This window comes from Dasypus novemcinctus, chromosome 16 (assembly GCF_030445035.2).
Source record: "Dasypus novemcinctus isolate mDasNov1 chromosome 16, mDasNov1.1.hap2, whole genome shotgun sequence".
NCBI lineage: Eukaryota > Metazoa > Chordata > Mammalia > Cingulata > Dasypodidae > Dasypus > Dasypus novemcinctus.
The window spans coordinates 76,258,745-76,283,545 of record NC_080688.1 but is presented as its reverse complement, the minus strand read 5'-3'; the positions used below and the strand labels follow the sequence as shown (position 1 = coordinate 76,283,545).

At 43.2% G+C, this 24,801-nt stretch overlaps 1 protein-coding gene across 1 annotated transcript in view; it reads right to left on the bottom strand.

The window, feature by feature from the left end:
• Positions 1–14,867, bottom strand: part of PMAIP1 (phorbol-12-myristate-13-acetate-induced protein 1) — a 48,868-nt gene extending 34,001 nt beyond the window's left edge. The window contains exons 1-2 of the mRNA XM_071208395.1: positions 14,855–14,867; positions 14,099–14,211 (exon numbers count right to left, since the gene is read on the bottom strand). Coding sequence (XP_071064496.1) covers positions 14,099–14,211; positions 14,855–14,867 — 126 coding nt within the window. The remainder of the gene's footprint in view (positions 1–14,098; positions 14,212–14,854) is intronic.
• Between the last annotated feature and the right edge of the window lie 9,934 nt (positions 14,868–24,801).

Below are 24,801 nucleotides of genomic sequence, written 5' to 3'. Positions count from 1 at the left end.
ACTGGTAAGTCTAAACTTTTTATAGCCTGTCTGGGTCCTCTTTTGTTTCTACCATTTTAAAGATTTTTAAAATTTATTCCGCCCCCCATTCCCATTGTTTGTGTTCACTGTCTACTCCATGTTCATTGTGTGCTCTCTGTGTCTGCTTGTCTTCTTTTTAGGAGGTACTGGGACCTCCCACATGACAGGGAGGTGCCCAATTGCTTGAGTCACATCCGCTTCCTGCTTGTCATGTCTCTCATTATGTTTCTTCATTGTGTCTCCTTGTTGCATCATCTCATTGATTTTGTCATTCTCTTGTGTTGGCTCGCTGTGCCAGCCTATCACATTAGCTCGCTGTCCTGCTAATCTTCTCTAGGAGGCACGAGGAAGCAAACCTGGGACCTCCTATGTGGTAGGCAGGCACCCAACTGCTTGAGCAACATCTGCTTCCCTCTACCATTTTAAAGGGGGTTCTTGGATAGGGGATTCCTGGATAGGCTCCCACAGGACATAAACTCGATCTGCCCAGACTTCCAACTCCCTCTCTGGAGGTGGTAGTGGTGAGCCCCCAGTGTATAGATCCAAGGAAGTTCTGAGTGGCAGCTGAAATCATCTTAGAGACCCTACCGGGCCTGCGGCCTGAGTCGAGCAGGAGTCCAGGGGAGTTTACCCGGCCCTGTGTGAGTTCAGAATGGCTATCGCCTGTTGTATCCTTTCCTTAGACTGCTAGTTAACTCCTTTTAATTAGCAGTGCCTTTGCTCTGCCAGCTACTGCTGTCCCATTCTGGGTCTGTGAGATGCTTTAGAGTGACTTATAAACTGAAAATGCATTTGTTAGGGAAGCGTGAGGCCCACCCTGGGTAGTGCCCTGAGGTTTTGCTCCTTCTTCGCCCTTGGGAGGCCCTGAGATTGGGGGGGTGGGGGGGGGGGTCTCTGAGGGTGTTTGCCAGCAAGTCACAGAACAATTAGTCTCTAGTTTTTTTAATGGGCTGTTTTTTTAAAATTAATTAATGGGCTTTTAATGTCAGGTTTAGCTGCAGACCTTGGCCCCTGGGAGCAGCTATGGGGTGAGCTCGCTCATGGCCACCTCCTAAGACTGCTGCAAAGTAGCGAAAGAAAGGTCCCCTGCCAGCCCCTTTCCTAGGGTCAGCCCGCCTTAGGTGTTTGGTCTGGGAACCGGACCCAGATGCCCCCAAGACCTCTAAGGCTCTGGGGATGCCCAGATACAAAGCTTCCAATTCCCAGAATGTGGGGACAGCAGGCAGGGCTCCCCGATTTCCAGAACGCTGACTCGGCGAACCATCGGTTCTGTCAGATCTAGTAGTGGGACGCTCCCAGACTGACTGGCATGTTTTTTCCTCCCTATGACAATGTGTGGCTCTTCCAGCACTCAGCAGACTCCCCATTGGGGTGCCTTCTCAGAAATTGGGACAACCTGCCTATGAGGGTCTAAAAAGAAGGAGGCTAATCTTCTCCTGCCACCACACATGGCCGCTGTATGGCTGAGGATGGGCTTTGTATGGGACCCTGAGTTCCAGCTAAACCTGGGTAGGAGAGAGGGAGAGGCCAGGCAGATCTGAGGGCCAGAGACCACGTGCCATTTCTCCTTAAACGGATGAGGAAATGCACTCCACCTACTAAACCTCTCCCCCTAGAATAAGGAACCTCCTTGTGCGCCATCTATTATGACTAAAAGGTTCCTGTTTCCTGGCTCCCTGCCTATTTCCTTGTAACACTCCAATCCTTCCAGTGAAAAAGGCTTACAGGATTTTACCTCTTGCAGAGGTAACTAATGGGATACAGCCCAATTTGTGTCTCCTTAGGGATGGGGCTTCCCTGGACCCTTTAGCTCTCTATACTTAGCAGCTACCCAGGGATTTTCCTGGAGAAAATAAGCTGGAGGGTCCTGCACGAAGTTTCTGCCACAGAAACTTCCCAGACACTGGGAGCTTTTTGTCCAGGTGATTCGAAAGCCAAGTCTTGGGAAGTGGATGTGGCTCAAGTGACTGGGCTCCCATCTACCATATAGAAGGTCCAGAGTTCGATTCCCAGGGCCTCCTGGTAAAGGCAAGCTGGCTTGAGTGGAGAGCTGGCCCATGCAGAGTGCTGGCCTGCGTGGACTGCTGGCCTCGCAGAGAGCTGATGCAGCAAGATGATGCAACGAAAAGAGATGCAGAGAAGAGACAATAAGAGATGCAGCTGAGATGGCGCAAGAGATTGAGTGCTTCTCTCTCACTCCCGAAGGTTCCAGGATTGGTTCCCGGTGCTGCCTAAAGAGAAGACAAGCAGACACAGAAGAACACACAGCAAATGGACACAGAGAGCAGACAGCAATTCCAAAACAATGGGGGGAGGGGGAGAGAAATAAAGAAATAAATCTTTACAAAAATAAAGTCAATTCTTTCCCTAAGCTAAGCATGTACATTTCTCTCTTCTGTTCTAATCTGTGCTTGCTTTAACTTTGTTAGTCTGCTCATGCCTAGGAACTCGTAAATCAGAATTGGGTCACCTGTCACAAATTGGATATAGTGAAAAATAACCTAAAAATGAATCTTTAAATGTTAATACTATCTTGCATTTGAATTTGATGTATAACTCATAAGTGGAATTAATTCAGGGGCTGAAAAAGCAGAAAAACTTAGGACAGTTGTTACTAATAAGGTCAGTAGACAATCATAGCAGACAGGACTACTGGTGGCCCAGACCCTTCAGGAAAGAAGGTTTGGGTCACCTCACCAGGCAAAGAGCCACCAGCTAAGGTGCTTGCTGAGGGTAAAGGGAATGTGGGATGGGTAGTGATATGGGCTATGGGTGGCAGGCTCGTTGTCTCTTCAGAGATAATCTAAACTATCTGTGACTTGTGGGTGTGGGATGATGAAGGCTGCAATCCTGCCCTTGGGGAGCAGGAAACAGTTTAACAATGCAAGGTCTATAAACTTTAAGTATTCAGGGGAAATGCAAACCAAATATGCTAAAGGCTTATCTAGAATATCTGGAGTCCATGCTAAAAGCTTACCTAAGATGTGGAAGATATATATGCTAATTGAAGCCTATTGAGAACTGAAACAAAGCGACCATTTGGCCTTTCCTCGCGGTATAAAAGACATTTGAAAATCTTGTTCAGGGCTCCGGATTCAAACAGAAAGCTCCCGAGTCCGGTCGGCCATCAATAAACCATTTTTCCTTCTCAAAATCATTCCTGAGTCCTGCCCTCTCTATACACAAATAATTGAGCCTCTCTCAAATTCTACAACATTTTTGGCAACCATGAAGGGACAACAAACGAAGGCCAGAGATGGTAGCATTTTGCTGCCCCTTCCAAATCCCCGAGGAAGCCGGGAGGACTCGGGTGAACCCCAAATCTGGGTGCCCCTGTATTAAATTTAATCCAGAAAAGATGTGGGCTCCACCAGAATCTTCCCGACAAAAATCGAGGGCAATGGAAGGTCTGAAGAGAAAGATTCTGGGAACGAAAAAGAACTCTGAACATGGAAGAAGGTAAGACTCCCCGGCTGAGCACAGTCTGGAAGGCCCTAGCTTTAATTGCTAGGAAGGGGAGGCTGATCACCTCCCAAGAGAACCCTAGTAGCCCCAGAAAATTGGGGGGAAGCCGTTCTCTCTAGGCTTGGGAAAAGGAGAAAAACTGGGGAAAAGCCCTGGTATTTTGGGTTTGTCTAACTGCATGTTAGAATCTGGTACTAGTCTTATATCCACTAAAGGAGTGGAGTCTTGATTTTAATAGGAAAGGCTGGTTATAGGTTCGAGTCCTAATGTCCTGGAGAAAAACCGGGAAAAAGCCCTGGTGTTTTGGGTTTGTCTAGTCTTATATCCACTAAAGGAGTGGAGTCTTGATTTTAGTAAAAAGGGCAATTTATAGGTTCAAGTCCTAATGTCCTGAAAATTGGTGTAGATTAAGAAAACAAAACTTGGTTACAGGAAAATGGATCGGCTTTTCTGGTGGAGCTTGGTCTGGGTGTAAAGTTTAAACAGTGGAAAAAGTCTAGCTGAAATCTTCTGTTATGGTGCTAAATTGTGAATGAATTTGCTTTATACCAAATGTTAAGTGTTCTGAGGTTTGTGATGGCTGTGGGGGCAGCCATGGTGAAAATATATATAAACTTGTGGGTCAAATTAGTGACCTTTGTGCTTCTGTGTCAGCTCAATGCTAGTGTTGGAGTTGTGTCCTTATGTAAAGTAGAATTACAGCTGAGCTGGAGCCCTCCCTTGCCATTGGCAAGGGGGTAAAATGATTATGGGGCAAAACTGAAGAGTCTGGATGTTTGCGGAGTCTAAATGTTTGTGCATGCTCTGCTGTCTTGTCTCTGGTCTGGCCCTTTGCCGGGGCTTGGAGGCCATCTGTGTCCGTGCCATGCACCCAAGTTTGTTGGGGCTGCCCCAGTCAGGGTGGCTGGGTCCCCTGGAGAGTTGATGAATTTGAGTAGGTTCTGTCTGCCCCTTTTGGCCTGAAAGCTGGGAAGGGGGGAGCGGCTTGCCCCTTTCCAGTGAGTCCACACCTTCTATTCATAAGCTGCATTCCTGTTTGATTGCTGTGCACCCGATGTGAAGGGGGTAAAAAGCAGAATCAGAATAAAATGCAGTAAAGTTCCTCCTTAGGGTGTCAAAGCCAAAATACGTTTGCATTCTGCCCAGGTTCTTAGAAGGTACTGTAGTAACTTTAAGTAAGAGAATGTGTTCTGTGAAAGTAAAATTTGTCTTAAAGGTATAAATAATTATAAAGGTTTTACAAACCATTGTTTAAATTAAAATATTTAAATAGCAAATTGCAGAAAGTCATTATTAAACAAAAACTGAATTGATAATAATAATAATAAAAGGTAATTTTATAACAAATTTATTTGGCAGCCAGCCTCCCCTGCCAACTTGCTTCCAAAGAAACTGTTTCTGGTATTACATGCTACTAAGTATCTAAAGTGAAAAAAAGTTCATTATTTTAACAAGCTTGTTTAGTATTAATGGCAATTATATGTTGTAAGAAGTTTGCCTGGTAACTTAGTATGTGGGATATATGGAATGTGTTTTTATTGTTAAGGAAACAGAAGATGACTTTGTCGTTAAAATCATTTATAAATGCATTTATATTATAAAACAGTGGAAAGGTAATAACTGAAATTATAGCTGGGTGAATTTAGCTTGAAATTATTAAGTGTAAACTCTAAACTTTACCTTTCCTTAGTTTATGGTTACTTCAAGGCTAACCTCACCCCTTGCCTTTGCCTATGGTTATTTCATAATAGCTTCTGCCCCTATAGGCCAGAGAAGAGCTGGGACATCACTGTCTCCTCTCCTGGTATTAGTAACCCTTTCTCTCATGAATTCAAGTGTAAACTAAATAAATTGCTGCCTGATGGAATAAGGTTAAATGACCACTGGAGTTTTATTATCTCCAAAATCAAAAGGGGGGTGGAGGGGGAGAAGTCTCCTGCCTTGACGGTCAGTGTTCCTAAGAGTGGCAATTCATGAGAGAAAGCAGTCTGTCTCCCTGAGGCTTCAAATAGCCTCAGTAAATATATATAAAATTAATCTTGTTGCTTATCCAAAATTCTGCTAATTTCAAAGTAAAATATAAAGTTCTAAAACAAAATGGTGCTAAGGCATTGAAAACATTTTGGTTATTACAATCCATTAAGTAAGAAAGAAAATTCTTGTGGTAAACTGCATGGTCATAGTGCAAATTAAGGAAAGTTTCAGGGGTCTTTGAAATGTTTGCTGTCACACTTGTTTTGTAAAGATTAGAAGTTTAAAGTAATTAAAGTTATGTTTTTGTCTCAAACTATTTATATCTGCCTATTTGCTCAAATTGTTGAGGTTAAATATGCAGTTATGTAAATAATATGTATTTCTGGACCCCTAATTAAGCTAAACAGTATATAAAATAATGCAAATTATAAGTAATATCAATGAGTTGTGTTTGTGTCTAACTCTTTGTGTCTGCCCATTTTAAAAAAAATGCTCAGTGTATGTCTTCATACATCAGGATAATATCAAATTAACAAATAAAAATTCTTAAAAGAGGTCTATTCAAATTGTTAAAAATTAAATATGCAGTTATATTTGTAAATATTCTTAAAGCCCAAATTAAACTAAGCAGGATGAAAAAGTCATAGAAATCTGATTATAGAAACAATTGGGAAAGGGCCTCCTCTTTGCAAGAGCTTTAAAGGTAAGACTAAGTGTGGCAGATTAAACCTATCTACTAGGCTAGGGAATTAAGAATCAGTTTGCCTGTAATTCCCCAGTTTAAACCTTTTGTCAGCCATAAAATAAAAAAAAATTAAAAAAACAAAAATTAGGTTAATTTTCACGTAAGGAAAAAATTGTTGATTGGTGTAACCTGGCGGCCTGCTGCCTCAGTCTCCCACTCCCAGGTTGGACAGCAGTGGAGGAGACCAGTTTAGGCCAGTCCTATGGGCAGTGGAAGGATGCCCAAGAAGGACTAAGTCGATGCCATTTCAGCACTAAATTCTATTCCTTATTTGACAAAGGGGAGCAGGTAAAAACTAAAATGGTTGGAATGTGATAGAGGAAGCAGTTAAATCAAACTTTTGCGTGGGAAAGTTAAATCTCAAATAAGCTGTAACTTCTATTGGATACATAGAAGTATCCAATCTATGGAAAAACAGAGGAAGAGCTTGCATGCTAGGCTTAGGGGTATAAATTGTGTCATTTTTCTTTGTTCGGGGCACCAGCCATATCTGGCTCTGCGTTCCTTCTTGCAAGATTGAGAATAAATTATTTTCTTCTCCACAATCTGGTAAGCCTTATTTTCTTCCAGAAGATTTCTTTCCAACAAAATAAAGGTAATCAGTGGCTCTATTAACAAATTTCTGTAAGTAAAGGAAAGTCCATGAAAACTATAGAGGGAAACGGACTTTGGCACAGTGGTTAGGGCGTCCGTCTACCATATGGGAGGTCCGCGGTTCAAGCCCCGGGCCTCCTTTACCCGTGTGGAGCTGGCGCATGCGCAGTGCTGATGCGTGCAAGGAGTGCCCTGCCACACAGGGGTGTCCCCCGCATAGGGGAGCCCCACGCGCAAGGAGTGCGCCCGTAAGGAGCGCCGCCCAGCACGAAGGAGGGAGCAGCCTGCCGAGGAATGGCGCCGCCCACACTTCCCGTGCCGCTGACGACAACAGAAGCGGACAAGGAAACAAGACACAGCAAAGAGACACAGAAAACAGACAACGGGGGGAGGGGAAGGGAATTAAATAAATAAAAAATAAATCTTTAAAAAAAACCCAAGAAACTATGGAAAGATCTTTCCTGGGTTATGATTTTAAAAAATTAAGTAATTGTGTAATGTGTTTTAAAACCTGGTAGTCAGTATGCATATGTTTTAAAACCTGGTAGTCGGTATGCTTTTAAATTAATAATTTTCATAACTTAAAGAAAAGAAGTTTTTAGCTTCCTGTAAGGAAAAAGAGAACATTCCTTGCATAAACTATTATGGTTTCAATTTTATTTAACTTGAGTGTAATCTCCCATAGTTAATTTATAAGCTAAATTAACATTATGTACGAAATCTTTAGAGTAATGAAAATTGTAAGTTCACATTGGTGAAATTAGGCTAAAGAAAAAAGATTGTAGATATGTTCTCTTAAATAAATAGAGTAAATTTCTTTAGTAATTGTAATTTAATAAGTATATTTAAACATGAGGTGTCTAGTCAATGTGGTTATAGTCAATTATAAGGATTTTGTAAAACATCTGCCAAACTAAAAATGTTTAAATAGTTCTAGTTCTAGAAAAGTCATTGTTAACTAAAACTTAGATTGGTATTGGTAGCAGAAATAACTTAATGATAATAAAACCTGTCTGAAGGCCACCGCAAAGTACATATTTAAGTAAATGGTAATAAAAAGTTATCTTGATTATATTGAAAGTCTTCTGTTTTCATTTTAACAATGAAAAGTAATATTTTTCCTCTACTGCTAAAGTAAAGTACCTACTGTTATCTTCATAATAAAATTGTGTAAGTAAACAGTCATTTAATATATGATGTGTTGAATTAAATTGTTTAAAATATGTATATATATAAACAAGGAATAAACATTAACATTATCAAACTCTTGTGCATTCGAACCAGGCCTTGTATACATTACAGGTGGCCTCTCCATGTGAGTTATTGGCTAGGCTGGTCACTGACCCCTCAATTAAAAATATTTGCTATATAAGCCTCTGGTTCTGCTCCTGAAGTCGATGGAAACTACGTTGCAGTTTCAAGCTCCTGCAGCAGCCAATGATGACTCGGTACAGCCAAGTGTACAATGAATATCACCTCCAGACTGGCACTGTTCCATAGTGCCAGAGAGCACTATGCACCAGGCTAGTAGAATACTGGAAAATCTCTCTCAGATCAAGGATGCTGCAACTTGCTCACTGCGTTGAAGAACATGCTAAGTGGAGCCATGATACCAGGATACTGTAAGTAAAACCTAAACACAATTGGCATTATAGCCTGCTCTCATGGAGAGATAACATGTAAAGTATTACAAACCTGAAACTCAAAACTAATAATTGCAACTCCGAATCCTTATGCATTAAGTAATACATTAGTTAATATTAAGTGCTGTACTTTTATCCTGTACTAAATATATGCCTAATAATTATAACGTTTTCTATTTTAGATCAAGTGCAGAAGTATATTAGACATGTTAAATTCCTAGTAAAATCATTTTCTAAACAGTTAATAAACATGTCTATAAAATAAGGTGGCAGTCTCAGCCAGTCTCAGTCAACTTCTATATTCTGCTGTACTCTGCTGTGTAGCAAAAGTGAGGCTTGCTTGCTAATGGTGAGTCACCTATTAAACAAGTCAAAATTGCTAGAAATTGTACAATGAAAACCAAGGTGTAAAAATCTTTATTCTGTAGTTCTGATCACTCCCACAGGTGAAAACTAAGAGTATTTCCAAATTAGTGTTCTAATCCTGAGTGAAGCCAGTTGCCCAAGGAGTGCCAGTTCACCAGGAGCATCTGACAGAGCAAATGAGTGTCAATCATTAAACAGCTTAGAATGTGTCTTCAGACAAAGCTAAGTGTCTGTTGCAATTTCCCTCTAAAGATGGATAACTTAAAATATATATATATATGCTGTTCCCACCAGCTTTTAAGGAGTGCCATCTTTATAGGCACCTAACCTTGTCTACCTCTGTAATCCAATGTGTCCTCTTTTAAAAACGGGTATTCCAAATTTTTAATTAAGTTTGTTTCTTTCAGAGTAAACATCTTATTAACCATATGAAAACTTCATCCAGCTTCGTACAGAATGCCAGATCCATCTTCCTCCAGTTAGAATAAATTAAGAGTTTTATACCTTATTAGGCAATAACTACAGCCCATGGCCTGCAGGAAGCAGTTACAGAAAAGAAATCCATCTCCCTTCAGCACCCCTTTTAAATTAAAGGTGTAAACTCTTCAAGGGTAAAATAAAATTAATAGATGGATCTGGAACCTGACTGGAAATCCATGTGAGCGCTGGTGGCTGCAGAATAACTGCAGGAGGCTCCCGCCCCAGGATTCTGCTGTCCAAAATGAAATCTTCTAAACTCTTAAAAACAGTCCTGGATGCTACACTAAAGATTGATAAATAATCAATCAAAACAACAAACAGCCATCCACCTCATATCTCCAACAATAATTATGCCAAAGCTTAGCAAGTTAAACTTTGGCAAAGGGGGGAAATGATATGGGCTATGGGTGGCAGGCTCGTTGTCTCTTCAGAGATAATCTAAACTATCTGTGACTTGTGGGTGTGGGATGATGAAAGGCTGCAGTCCTGCCCTTGGGGAGCAGGAAACATTTTAACAATGCAAGGTCTATAAACTTTAAGTATTCAGGGGAAATGCAAACCAAATATGCTAAAGGCTTATCTAGAATGTCTGGAGTCCATGCTAAAAGCTTACCTAAGATGTGGAAGATATATATGCTAATTGAAGCCTATTGAGAACTGAAACAAAGCGACCATTTGGCCTTTCCTCGCGGTATAAAAGACATTTGAAAATCTTGTTCAGGGCTCCGGATTCAAACAGAAAGCTCCCGAGTCCGGTCGGCCATCAATAAACCATTTTTCCTTCTCAAAATCATTCCTGAGTCCTGCCCTCTCTATACACAAATAATTGAGCCTCTCTCAAATTCTACAACAGTAGTAGAAGGTGGTGATAAATACCAGCCTTGACCATATGACCAGTTGAGAAATGAGGCTCTAATTGTTCTGATAATTTCTTCCCTATATTTTTATGAGTCTCTCTCTATATATACATATATGTATATGGTTATGTTGTATATGTATATGCATATGTATATGTATATGTATGTATGGCAAATATCTTTGTTTTCTTCCTTCTATTATCCTCTTATATAACTTAAGTTGTATTAACTTTACATCATAGTATTTAAGTTATAGGATATCAAGGATAAGAGTATCTCCCAGGTTCTGGCATACTCATCTGAGGAAAGAGTTATCACATTTTTGATGTACATACATAAGACAGTTGTATCATGTTAGGCAAAAGTATGACTATATTATTTGGAGATGAAGTAATGTTTAAGGAGATATATATGGGTGCCAATGTGACAAGGGGTATATTGTGATGGTTAATTTGTTTTGTCAAATTGGCTAGGTTAGGCAGCGGACTTGGCCCAGTGGTTAGGGCGTCTGTCTACCACATGGGAGGTCCATGGTTCAAACCCCGGGCCTCCTTGACCCATGTGGAGCTGGCCCATGCACAGTGCTGATGCACGCAAGGAGTGCCCTGTCACCCAGGGGTGTCCCCCGCGTAGGGGAGCCCCACGCACAAGGCATGCACCCTGTAAGGAGAGCCGCCCAGCGCAAAAGAATGTGCAGCCTGCCCAGGAATGGCGCTGCACACACGGAGAGCTGACACAACAAGATGACGCAACAAAAAGAAACACAGATTCCCATGCCACTGACAACAACAGAAGCGGACAAAGAAGAACACACAGCAAATAGACACAGAGAACAGACAACCGGGGTGGCGGGGGGGGAAGGGGAGATAAATAAATAAATAAAATCTTTAAAAAATAAAAGTCAATAGAGGGGAAAAGGCACTTTCAAAAAAAACAAAAAACAAAAAACAAAAAAAATTGGCTAGGTTATGGTGTCCAATTGTTTGGTCAAGCAAGCACTGGGCAGGCTGTTACCTTGAGGATACTTTGTTGAGATTTGTATATATAATCAGTTGATTGCATATATTGTGGATCTGTAATTAACAAAGGAGATTGCCCTCAGTGATGTGGGGAGTCTCTTCATCTAATCGATTGGTCTTAAAACCCACAACTGGGGATTTCAGAACCAGAAAGAAGAGTTTCTGCACAACTTTTGTCAGCCAACTTTCCTAAGGAACTTGCACTACTCAACTTTAGCATCACCTGCATCAGAGTTTCCAGCTTGTGGTCTGCTTTACTGAATTTGGACTTGTCAGTCCTAGAGTCATGTGACTAATTCCTAAAATAAATCTCTTAATATTTACATATGATATATAGATATATATCCTGTCAGTTCTCTTCTTTTGGAAGACCTAAGATATAGGAAATACTGTGAAAATTCTTATCATGTAAAGAATATTTGCTAGAACTTTCCAATTCTTCTTAACCTGTCTACATCTTCCATTCATCTATCTGTTACGGCTCAGTTAAGGTAAAGGAATTTCATAGACTCTCATGCTTTGTAATTCTATAGCCATTAAAATATTTCCACATCCACTATCCCAATGCCTCAACATGGCATGTGCTCAATAAATATTTATTTTCAATTTTCACATCCATGTTGGGAGAGAGAAGGGATAAATAATGGTGATGCCATTTCATAAAAGGAGGGACTCTGCCAAGGACTTCCAATTTGGCTGGGCCAGAACTTAGGTCATTTAATCCCATTGCTACGGGATGCCTGAGTCCAGCCTCTGCAGTCTCCAGCATCAACTATTCGTTTGTTTTTTTAAGTAGCCAGAAAAGAAATTTTAATTGTGCAACTGAGACACCTACAAGAGGTAAGGAACCACAGGCACATTGTTCCTTTTCTTCTCTTGTACTTTAGAAAATCTGGATTCTTCCCTTCTGTGTCAGGGCCACAGTCCCCAGCAACTTAATATGCAGTGTAGAGGCCTCTCCTGTGGTATAATGAAAAACTGGCAGCGTAGGAGAGAAATAAGTACAAGAGAGACCCACCCAAATGCCCAATTCACACGTGCACTTTTGTGTCTCTCCCATTTTGAGGGTAGAATCTAAAATAATGGGCTATGTCAGGGTTTGGGAAATTGCGGCCTATTTTTTCTTCCTTTTTTAACTTTCAATTTTGAAATAATTATAAGTCCATAGGGAGTTGGAAAGACAGGGCAGAGAGATTCCCTGTACCCTTCACCCAGTTTCTCCCACTGGTTACATAGGACCTATCAACTATTGCCACTTCAGGGTGGCTTTGCTAGGCAGCAAGAATGTACTGGGATTATTTCCTGCACATCTGAGTTGGCTCGCCCCACTCAGACCAATGCCTTGAAAAGGAACTTGGAACCACAGTGCCCCTGGCACCATCTACACTCGCCAGGCATGCACCTGTTGTGTCCAGCTCAGTCGGTTTCCTTGACCCAGGGTTACCTGGCTCTTCTCCATGAGCGTGGATCTCTGCTACCCAGTGTGGCACTCCACCGTCTATTTTGACAGGGGAAATGAAAAATTTCACTGTCGCGACAGCTTTAGGTCCTGCCTTGATGAGCCTGAGGTGTTGTGGGCTTGACGGCCCGGCTACATTCTTGGTTTCATCCCCCTCCTTTCACGGGTGGCCTCTGGGAAAAACCCTATGAGAGTCAAAGATAAAGAAGGGCAGCCAGCCAAGTCAGCAGGGGAGACTAAGGGGCTGCGGAAGCGAGGAGGATGTGGATGAGCAAGACGATAACTGCTGAGAGCAAGGAGCTGGGTGCCAGACATGAAGAGGAGGGCTCTGCTTCTGGCCAGAGCTGGGCTGGGAAGCCAGGCAGAGCCTAGGGGTGACGTAAGGGACCCAGGACGATGAAGAGAAATAAACCCCACCACCATACAGTAAAACCTGCTGCTATCTTTTTTATGCACATTGTAAGAAAAATGCACATTATAGGAAAATGATTGACACACTTCAACCATTTGGCTAACGAGGGAAGTTAGCTACATTGTCCTCTCTAGAATTGCATAGTCCAGCTCTTCTGCAACGTTCACCAAATGCTGAATTTCTTTCCTTTTTTCTATGACCTTGTGTATGTATTTTTTTTTCACAAATTGATGTCATTCTGCATACTGTTTCAGATATTCCTTTTCTTTATTTCCCTAAGTCATTATGCATTAAGTAACCTATTTGTTACTACAGAATGTGTACATTGTAGAAAACTGGAAAACACAGGCAAATATTAATTTAAAAATAAGGGAGCAGATGTGGCTCACGTGGTTGAGCACCTCCCTTCCACATGGGAGGTCCCAGGTTGGGGTCCTCGTTCCTGAAAAAACAAACAAAAAGCAAACAACAAGCCAAACAAATGAAAAAACTAACTCAGGAAAGCGGATGTGGCTCAGTGGTTGAGTCCTGGCTTCCCACATATGTGGTCCCGGGTTCATTCTCTGGTACCTCAAAAAAAAAAAAAAAAAAAAAACCACTCCATTTCCACCAATCAGAACTCACTGCTATTCACCCGTTAGGATACTTTTTCCAAACCTGAATATGCACATATGTGTTTTGGGAAAGAAAAAAAGATCATTTTCTAAATGTTGTCAGGTTTTTTTTTGTTTTAAAGATTAACACCTTTGAGATATGTCACAGATGATGAAGTTCATGCTTTTAGAGTACAATTCACGCCATACCCTTGGTTGTTTTGCATCCTGCTTTTTTTCCGTCAGTGATCTCCAATTGTTGTTTTAGTCAATCTTCATATCCTCTAAATATCTGGACACTGAAATGCCCTAAACTGATCTGAAAATGACCCGTGGAGTCAGTTTGCTCAGCTAGCGTCAATCCAGGACAAGGCGTTACACCTGGGAGGAGCCTTCCGCCTCTTTAAAGGTAGCCCCCAGGCGCTTCTTTCAGGGGCGATTTGTCATCCAGCGAATACACACGGTTTTACAGATGAGGCAGCTGAGACGAAGAGCAGCGGGCTCTCCTCAGGGCCCCAGGAGCCGGCCAGGCCGGAGCCTGCGCTCACCACCCGCTCCACCACGCTGCTGACGGCAGCTGCACCTGTTATGCTCAAGCACCTTCGCAGGAAGTCCAAGCTCGTCTTCGAAATAGCCCCTTCTCCCTCTCCCAAACCTTAACTTTCTATTGAGCCTTGTGCTGGGCCCGCGGGTGCTGGGGATGCAGCTACGAAAGCTGTTGCCCTTTTCTCAAAAAGGGCCTGGGGCCAGCAGATAAGAACAGAAGCAAGAAGTAACACAGGTATCTCCTGGCTCTTTAGGAACAAAATACAGGGTGGCTGACGGTGACTGGGGAGCAGTGGGGCAGCAGTGGGGATAAGAGAGAGTGCCAGGGGCACGGGGATGGTTGCAAGTTATATACTATGTAGACCCATTCGGTTGGAGAGCCGAAAGAGGGGAGACTGAAGAAGAGAGCAGGACCCACACTTGAGAGGGCCTGCTGCGCTGTCCTAAGGCGCCTGGATTGCATTCCGGGATGCCACTGAAAGCTTCACACCGGGGAGGAACGTGGCCAGGATTCGTCACTGGGGCGGCAGTGTGGAAGACGGATCAGAAGGCCAGGGGCTGGGAGACAGAGTGGAGGCGCTTCCATCAGCAAGGCCAAAATTGGCCTGGGACAGTGATCAGAGTCCTGAAGGCAGTTATCTTCCCTCCACTCTGTCACTCCTGCACCAGGTTGCACGTACCCAGTGCTTCCATCACGGCACATTGACACAACCTGCCCCTGCCCACCTACCTGGTTTCCACCCCCCCCCCATCCTTTCCACCCAACTCCTCCTACTTGAGCTCACACCCGCTGCTCTAGCCACACTGGCGGCTGGAAGAGCCCTGGACACCCTGCTTCTGCTGGCCTCTGTGGTTTTTTGTGTGCTTTTTTTTGCACAGTTCTGTCTGCCAGACTGCTCTGTCCCTTTTTGTATCTCTGGCAAATCCTTTGGCTAAATTCAAGAGGCAGCTTGACAGTGTCTCCTCCTCCAGCAGCCCTCCTTGACTTCTCCAGGCAGATGTCTATAAACAGTACTATTAGCACCCACAACGTTGTATTGCGTGTGCCTGCTTACATGGCAGTTTCTCTCTAACTCAGGGGTTCTCCATCGGACTGTTTTTTATTATCATCTGGAGAGCTTTAGGAAAAAATTCCTGATGCCAGGGCTCCATCTACAGAGATTCCGATTCCATTGGTGTGGGTTGGGGCCCAGGGAATTTTTAACAGCTCCCCAGGTGATGCTAATGTGCAACCAGAGCTGAGACCCATCGCTAAAGCGAACCAGGGGTTCTCAAACTTCAGCCCTCACCACAATCACGAGGACGGTTCTCTTGCGGGGCCCCACATCCTGTGCTTCGGAGTAACTAGTCCTGAGGTGAGAAATTGCATTTCTGACATGCCCTCAGGTGGTTCTGGGAGCCTCTGGTCCTGGAATCACACTTAGAGAACCATTGCCTCAGCAGGAGGTTTGTTAGAAAAGCTGACTCTTGAGCCCCGCCCTGGATCTACAGAACAGAATCTGATTTAACAGGATCCCCAGGTGATTCCTGTGTATGTGAAAGCTTGAAAAGTTCTGCTCCAGACAGTAACTTCCTCGATCAGGGACCATTCATTTCTACCTAGGTTGCACCCATCTCCACCTAAAATGTTTAATAATATATGTAAGATAAATGAAAGTCCATTAGCACATTGAGTCTTAAGTCCTGTCAATTGAGCAAATTAACTGTTGATGTAGAAGCATGGCTATATATGTGGTTACTTTGGCATTTCCCATCATGCAACCAATAGTTAAAAAATGTACTGGGTCAGGTAAACAGGAAGGCACTGTGTGTAAAATGGGGAGCGGGGCCCCAGTCCCTGAGGTGGAGGAATTTACCACCTCGTAATTCTGAAACTGGAGCTCATTTCTTGATAGGATCCCTCAAGACCTGACAGGACCTGACAGGAGGCAGGCCCATGCAATGGCTGACAGGAGGCAAGCCCTGACAGGAGGCAGGCCCATGCAATGGCCTCCTCTAGGAAGACCCCACCCCAGAGAATCACAGAAGTCTCTGGGCCGCTTCATGATAGCTGAAGTTGAAGAGCTAGCCAGGACTCAGGGGCCAAGAGTTGGCAGCAGGTAGCCAACCGGTCTCAGCCACCAACCTGGGGTCAGAAACAGGACTTCTGTTTCCAGATGGGAGACCAGGAAGAGCAGTGCAAGGTGAACTTCAGAGGCTGAGTATTGGTCTGTCACCCAAGACTGAGGGAAAAGTAGAGACCCGCTTGCCAGGACTGAAGGAAAACAAGGAGACTGAATCTTGGGGAGGCGACAGAAACTCAATTATTGGTCCTGGGACCTCAAATGAGTTTTCAGAGCTGGACCTAGTGTTGCAGTGAGTTCTGCTGAAAGCCGAGTTCAAAAGGCAGACAGTAAAGGAAGGAAGGAGCCCAAAAAGGTGTGGTTTCCTCACTTGCCTCCCCTTTGGAAGAACTGAATGAAATATTCCACTGCGGCTTTAGCAGGAAGGAAAGCAGCCTGCAGTGTCCATTTCTGCATCTGTTGCTGTCTTCACAAAATCTTGAAAGTTCTGTGCAAGCAGCAAAGAGAATTTTTGGAGGGCCCAGGGAACGCATGGGGCTTGGGAATGCAGCCGGGTGAAGCAGCAGGCCCTGCAATGGGAGCCGAAGTCGACAGGGCCCAGGTGTCAGAGGGCAGAGGAGAGCCCTGCTGCCTGCCCTTCCTTATTTCTCATCGTCCACAAAGAATAACTCAGACTGGTAAAGCACCTACGAACCTGTCCCAGGAGCCTACCCAGGCTACTTAACTCAGAATTACTGAGGTGCCAACAGGCACTAGGCTATAAATCTTTTTATTATCTGCTTGGCTTAGCCAGATCTCCAAAAGTAACGATAAAATTTTATGGGGTACTTTAACAAGCAGACTTTCAGAGTCAGGCTTTGTCTTGGATGAATTATCCACCAGCTGCAATCCAGGTCAGCTCACCTAACAGGCCCTAGATCTACTTGTTGATGGCCAGGGTCAGACCCTTGAATCTGAATAGATTTCTCATTTGATATAGTGAAATGCCTTTGTCTTAATGTATATTTATGTGCATGTACACACACACACATGCTAGTCTTTTATAAGAAGTATAATGGTAAAGATTTTCTGGTTAATTGGTCTTTTATCTTTGCTGTTATTTTTACTATTGCAGCTTTCCAATCCACTTTAGAATAGGTAATTTGGAAATAATGTTATCCATTTCTTTAAAATACTTAGTTTTTTATTATTGGTTATTACTATTCGATTTCTCTTCAATTTATCTGTTGTTCCATAAAAATGCCAGTTAAGTCCATCCGAATTGTTTAAAATGTAAATAATTGTTTAGAATGTCCACTTACTGCTTAGCCCCAGAAAATGAGTAATTTGATTATAATAAGAACTCCAAACAAACACTTAGTGCTATTTCTAGAAATAAATAGAGGGAAACAGACGTGGCTCAAGCAACTGAGCTCTTACCTACCACATGGGAGGTGCCAGGTTTGGTTCCTGGTGCCTCTTAAAGGAAGACATGCAAGACAGTGAGCTAATGCAAAGGGCAGGCACGGCAAGCAGATGCAACAAGGTGATGCACCAAGAGACACAAGGAAACATAACGAGAGACGCAACAAAGCAGGTAGTAGAGGTGGCTCAAGCGATTAGGTGTCTCCCTCCCACATGGGAGGTCCCAGGTTCAATTCCTATAGCCTCCTCAACAGAAAAACCAGCACACAACAAAGAGATATAGCAAATGCAAACAATGAGGGGGTAGGAAGAAATAAATAAATCTTAAAAAAATAAAAAGAAGAAGAAAGAAATAGAACTCTGATTGAGGGTTATTTCAGTAGCAGAAATTTTCCCAGTTAGAATGAAGTTAATGAAAACGATTTTCAAATTGTGTTTCAGTATTTCAGCAATGTCCATAGGACTCTAGAGTGAATGGCAGAAAAATGACAAGATGTGAATTTGACAAAAAGAAACAAACCCTGAGCCATCTAGCAAGAGAGTGGGTTCAAAAAGCATCACAGTGACGTAATAAAAAGTCCAGATCAGAATTACTTTTCTGTATGTGACGCTGATGCCCAACCACCCAGGTTATAATTTCTTGAAAATTTTCTTTGTCCGTATCTATCAGTCTGATTAATCTGAGAGTTCATCTGCCCCAAAGCATATTCCAGTATCATTTTGTCCCTAATCGATTTTATTAGCTCTAATATACACTGATGCTCTCTTTGGTTTGTTGTAAATTACTAAAAATTATTTTAGTAATTATAAAGTTTAAAAGCCCAGTTTTAAAAATACTGGCCAAAAACCTTTATATCCAGAGGAAACTCTTTGCCTTCAGGATTGAATTCAATATTCAATGGCAGGAATGTTCTGGAAACTTCTCAGAGCTCAAGGCCTATTCTTTGACTGTCCTCAGGATGGCAAGTCTTTGTCCTTTGGAGCTTTGCTTTACTGAAAACTTCCAATTTATTCTTTGCTAAATTTAGAGAATAATGCCGGGTCCAGCTGGGTAACTGACTGTCTCAAACCTTTGCCCACAGGATGGCTTTTCTTTTGTGGAGTGTAAATCCATTCTGAAGGCAACCCCAGAAGCGTTTCATAAGTGTGTAAGCCAGTAAAGGTCGTGGGCAAGGCGTAGAGCTTCCCTAAGTGACTATTTTAAAGTGGCTTTAATCTGACCAGAAAACATAAAACATTAAAAAAAAAAATTGATGTGAATTTACTGTCACGGTTATCTCTCTCTCTCTTTCTCTTTCTCACACACACTGAAACTGAGTATGCTTTAGGGAGGGAGAGAATTTCAAACTATTTTACTTTTCGAATACAAGCTTCAGGAGAAAATAATTTTATTGCTTTTCCCACCGCACGTAAAAGAGCAAGATGAGAATTATTTCATCCCTACCCAACCCCAATAGTCCATTTTACAGGGAGACACAGGGGGTTGAGAACAGAAATAAGGTAAATAAGATGCAGGCCTGTGGTAAGCAGGGAAGCTGCTAACCAAGGCAGTGGTTCTGGATCACTGCTCCCCTTCTCCTACATAAGTTATTCCTTCCTTCCCCTACAAAGCACTCGTGCTAATAATCCAAAGTTTCAGCAGTTATGAGTTTGACGTCATGGATAGCCCAGATCCAAAAGAGGACTTACCGGCTTGCATCTCTATGTTGCTTTATGGTTTTTATTTTACTTTTTTAAAAGATTTATTTTATTTCTCTCCTCTTCCCCCCTGTTGTCTGTTCTCTATTGTCCATTTGCTGTGTTCTTCGGCATCCACTTGCATTATCCGGCGGCACTGGTTAACTGTGTTTCTCTTTTGTTGTGTCATCTTGCTGCGTCACCTCTCTGTGTGGGTGGTGCCACTCCTGGATGGGCTGAGCTGCTTCATGTGGGGCAGCTCTCCTTGCGGGGTGCACTCCTTGCATGTGGGGCATCTGTATGTGGCATAGCACTCCTTGCGTGCGGCAGCACTGCGCATGGGCCAGCTTACCACACAGGTGAGGAGGCCCTGGGGATCGAACCGTGGACCCTCCATATGGTAGGTAGATATTCTATCAGGTGAGCCACATCCACTTCCCACTTTAGGGTTTTTAAAGCGCTGCCTTGACGATCCTCCTGGATCAGGCTGGTGGGCAGAACAAGTAGCTTCCCCTTTTTAAAGACTAGTTAGAGTCTTTAAAGTTTTTTCAGGACTAGTTAGAGTTGACCCACATTTGTCTAATGAACTCTTTCAGGGCGATTTGCCCGGGGAGTGATCCAACATCAGCACAGGACCTTCTGCATTCCAGTCTGCAGTGAGATGATGTAGGCGGTGTACTTAAAGTTCATTTCTTATGAAATGTTTCAGACAAACCAAGAGCATAGATATTAACCCATGACCATCTGCACCCGCCCCATCCAGCTAAATCATCGAGCTACTGAAATCAACATGTAAGCCTTCTTTGTGCCCCTTCCCAATCTCATTCCCCTCCTCCCCAGGGATGGGCACTCCCCTGGGTGAGGTGGTAAACATTGGAGAGATGTGCTTTCTCTTGGAAGAAAACTTGCTTGGGCTTTGGTGTAAAGAACCTCTAGGAGTAATGGACCTTCCTGTCACTTTAACCTCCACTCTTCTGCCTCCTTACTGAGGACCGAGTCTGGGACAGGAGGGGAGTGATCAGGTAAGACCCCAGAGGGAAGAGGGAACCCCTGTCTCCCCAAGTCACAAAGAGGAGTCTCTTCCCTGACTCCTTCTTTCCCAAGTGGGTGCAGTGTGTCTCCAGGGAGCCCCTCCACTTCCGCGGCTTGTTTCCTTACCTTAGGGACCCCCCCTTACTCTGGTGTCACTGCTTCAGTTTGGATTCCCAGTGGCCCTTCAGGGAACCAAGTATACGCGCTGCTGCCTGCTCTCCACCCCGGTGTGGTCTCTGCCCATAAACCAGACAGCTTTGGTTTTCTGTTTGCTGCTTCCACTGGAAGTTACCAGCCCGTGGAAGACAGAATTACGTACCCTGTAGCAGAAAGCGTGACATATCCCAGAAAAAAACCATGTCCTTATTAGTCCTGTGTGTGTGAACCCGCTACAAACAGCGCGTTTTGAAGATGTTTTGGTTAAGGTGTGGCTAACAATCAGAATGAGTCTTTTTTTTTTTCAATTTTATGACTTTTTAAAAATTCATCTTTTTCTATTTTCTCTCTTTTTTAAAGATACATAGATCACAGAAAATGTTACATTAACAAATATAAGAGATTACCATATACCCCACCCCCCACCGCCACTCCTCCCACATCAACAACCTCTTTCATCAGTGTGGCACATTCATTGAATGAGTCTTAATCCTCTTTCTGGAAGCCTTACAGAGAAAGCCATCAGGAAGAGCCAGAAGCTGGAAGTCAAGGAAACTGGGAAGAAAAAGGAGAGGATAGCCCCAAGCCACAGAAGGCAAGGATTGCCGGTGAGCCAGAACCTGCCACTCTGGGAGGAAGCAAGCCTTCCAGCCCCTGAAGTCATGAGGCAGTAAATTCCATTTGTTCAGCCAACACTTCTGTGTGGTATTTGTCATAGCAGCCAGGAAACTAAGACATACCCCAATTTAGTTATGCTTTCATCTTAATCCGCATTCCCTGGGGGGGGCGGGGCAGGCAGCGAACCCATTGTAAATAGGGTCTCTGGAAAATGTTATTTTAATTAAGGAGTGGCCCAAATGAATGAGGTTACGCCTTAAACTGGATGATTGGTATCCTTTATAAGCAGAAGAAATTCAGACATAAAAAGGGAAAGCCAGGGGGAGGAGCCAGAAGCCGGAAGTCAAGGGCACCAGGAAGAGAAAGACACCCCTGTGTCTTTCAAGGTGATACTTTTGTAAAACAAGTTGTGGTGAAGGAAAAGGGTTAAGGAGAGATCTGTAGAGGGGGTGTTTCGGCATTTTAACTGTAGTTCAATGCCTTGGCCTTAATTACTTATCTTACAGGAATGTTTTGACTGGAGAGAATTTCAGAGCCCAGAGTAGAGAAGAGCCCCAGGGCAAGCAGCAGTTGGTACAGGTTTTTGGATGTAGATAGTGCCTTAGGATTTAGGTATTCCCAGGAAGGGAATGTGGCTTCAAGGCTTCAAGCTCCTGAAGATTTTGATCTTTGATGTTCTCTCCAAATGAGTTCACTCAAAAGATAATCTGATAGTACTGAAAGATGTTTGGCATTCAGCTTCAAACCTGTGTCCATTACCAGACTAAATTGCCAACAGGGCACCTTGAGCCAATTATTTTTATGGATTCTGTAATTACCCTTTGATTGTGAAATTATGTTTTTGCATAATTGTATTCTATCGTAGTTTTATTTTAAAAGCACTCGTTTGTTAAATGAGTCAAAGATATGTTTTTCAGTTTTGTCTTTTCCCAACTTTTTCTTTTGAAAAATTTCAAATCACCAGAAGAAATAAGATTGTGCAATGAACCTATCCATCTCTATTCATCAATTGTTAACATTTTGCCAATTTTATCTCTGCCCCATTTCCTTTTCTCCATATATGATTTTTCTTGCTAAATCATAAAGTTTCAGACATCAAGACATTTATCCTTAAATCCTTCAATGTGTATCTCCTAAGAATAATTTTGACCATGCTTTATTATTAATATCACAACTTAATTGACATTAACTCTCTCCCATCTAATATGCAGCCCTATTTATGTGACCCCAACTGTCCCCGAAATACTTTTATAGCTATTTTATTATTTATCCAAGATCCAACCTAGGTCTATACAATACCTTTGGTTGGTTTGCCTCTTTATCTCTTTTAACCCCAAACCAGCCCTTCCTCCCCCACTCCCACCTTGCGTTTTGTTTTTCTTGGCAATGGCTCTTTTGAAAAGAGGCCAGGCCAGTTCTCTTGTAAAGTGTTCCACATACTAGATTTGTTTCCTCATGAATAAATTTACAATCAACCTTTACCTGGCAAAAATTCTCTACAGGTGATCTCTGTGCTTCTTAAGGCCTCCGATTGGGAATGCAGAACACCAGGGAAAGGCTAAGATGGATTCCTTGGCTAAGCTGTTCATGACGAGCAGCAGGGCACTAGCTTCCCTTGAGATTAGGAAGTAGTTGGTAGGATGATGCCAGGAGGCTGGGCAAAAGCCTGTGTCCCAACTGTCTTTCACTCAATAGTTTTAATACTCACTGATGCTTTTGGGGGAATTGATGATTACATTAGAGGTTGCAAAATGGTCACTTAAATGAGAATTCTATCCTGCCTTCTACATTTACTAACTGCCATTCTACCTTTTCCTTTTTCTCTTTGGTGTCGCTGTACAAGTATGAGCTTATTACTTTTTTTTTTAAGTAAACTATTATAGAATTAGTTTATTTTATTTTTAAAATTTTATTTATTTCTCTCCCTTCCCCCCCTCCACGCCCCACCCCCCCCCCCCCCGTTGTCTGCTCTCTGTGTCCATTCACTGTGTGTGTTCTTCTGCGTCCACTTGCATTATCCAGTGGCACTGGGAACTGTGTCTTTTTTGTTGTGTTATATTGCTGCGTCAGCTCTCTGTGTGTGTGGTGCCACTCCTGGGCAGGCTGCACTTTTTTCACATGGGGCGGCTCTCCTTATGAGGCACGCTCCTTGCGCGTGGGCACCCCTACGCGGGGGCGCCCCTGTGTGGCACAGTACTCCTTGCATGCAACAGCACTGCACATGGGCCAGCTCAACACATGGGTCAGGAGGCACTGGGGATCGCCCCTGGACCCTCCATGTAGTTATCGGACACTCTATCAGTTTAGCCACATCCGCTTCCTGAATAATTTTAGATTTATAGAAAAATTGCAAAGATAATATAGACTATTCTAATGTATCCCACATAGAGGTTCCCTATGATTAACATTTTATTTAGAATGGCACATTTTTACAATTAACGAGCCAACATTGATACATTAGCATTAACTACAGTCCATACTTGATTCATCTCCCTTCAGTGTTTTCTTAAAGTTCCTTTTCTCTTTCAGAATCCCAACCAGGATCCCAGGCTACATTTAGTGGCCATGTCTCCTTAGGTTCCTCTTGGTTGTGACAACTGCTGGAATTCCAACCGCAAGGCCTTGGCCCTCACGGTCCCCTCTTGGGGAATTTCCTTCCTCTCTTCCTAAGGCTCACTCTCTCTCCTCACTCAGATCTCTGCTTATACTCCAGAGGCCCTCCCAGTCTACTCTACCTGAAGTAGCACTCTCCAGGCCTCTCTATTTGGGTGTTTTATTCTTCTTCCTTGCCCTTATCTCTCCCTGACATTATATCGCTCAATTGCTTATTGTCTGGATTCCACACAAGGTCGGCAACATGGAGCCACAACTTGGAATTTTTCCCTGCTTCGTCCCCAGCTCCTAGAACAGGGCCCGATGCATGGAAGGTCTCCCTCACTATCGGTGGCGTGAACCCTCATTCCCCACGTGCATTTTTCTGCCTCTGGTTCTATTCTAATGTGGTCACTCTATGGTCTAATGTAAGACCTTGTAAAATGCACAGCATTGTCTTACAATGTGGATTTGTTCAGGAGGACATTGGTGAGTAAGGGAGAACAAGCTCTGTTTAGTTGTGGGCACAGCAGAATGCCACTCACCAAGAAGGCCAGGATGGGAACTGGGCTCTACCAATGTTAGTTAATCCTTTTTACTGTTCATTTTCTTGTTTGTTTGTTTGCTTCTTCTTTGAGAAGTTTGTTTTTTGGGGAAGAGGAAAAGAGAACACAAGCGCATTGGGGATTTGGTGTTAAAGAGAATTATTTTGAATGGATGGGTCAATTGATGGTGCGAAGTTCTGGACAGGAAGCTAGAGGAGCACTTATTTAGAGCCCACTGGGAGGAGGGATGGACACTGGGAAGATAACAGAGGCACCCTGGGTGGAGGGTGGATGCAGCCAAGACTTCTTGATGGAGGAGGGCCCTGCTGTCAGGTATTCTAGTAGCCTCCCGGCTCCATGAGAAAGTAAGGCCTTAGCTACCTGGTGAAAAGATATAAGTCTAGGTCTTATCACAGCAGGTTCTCTTTCATACCAAGTTTCTTAGGTTGCAAGTCAAGGTCAGTTTGTACTTGACCTAGAAACAAATGCCATCTGCACATACTTGGCCTTTAAATGAAATGACATTTTAAAACACAGTTT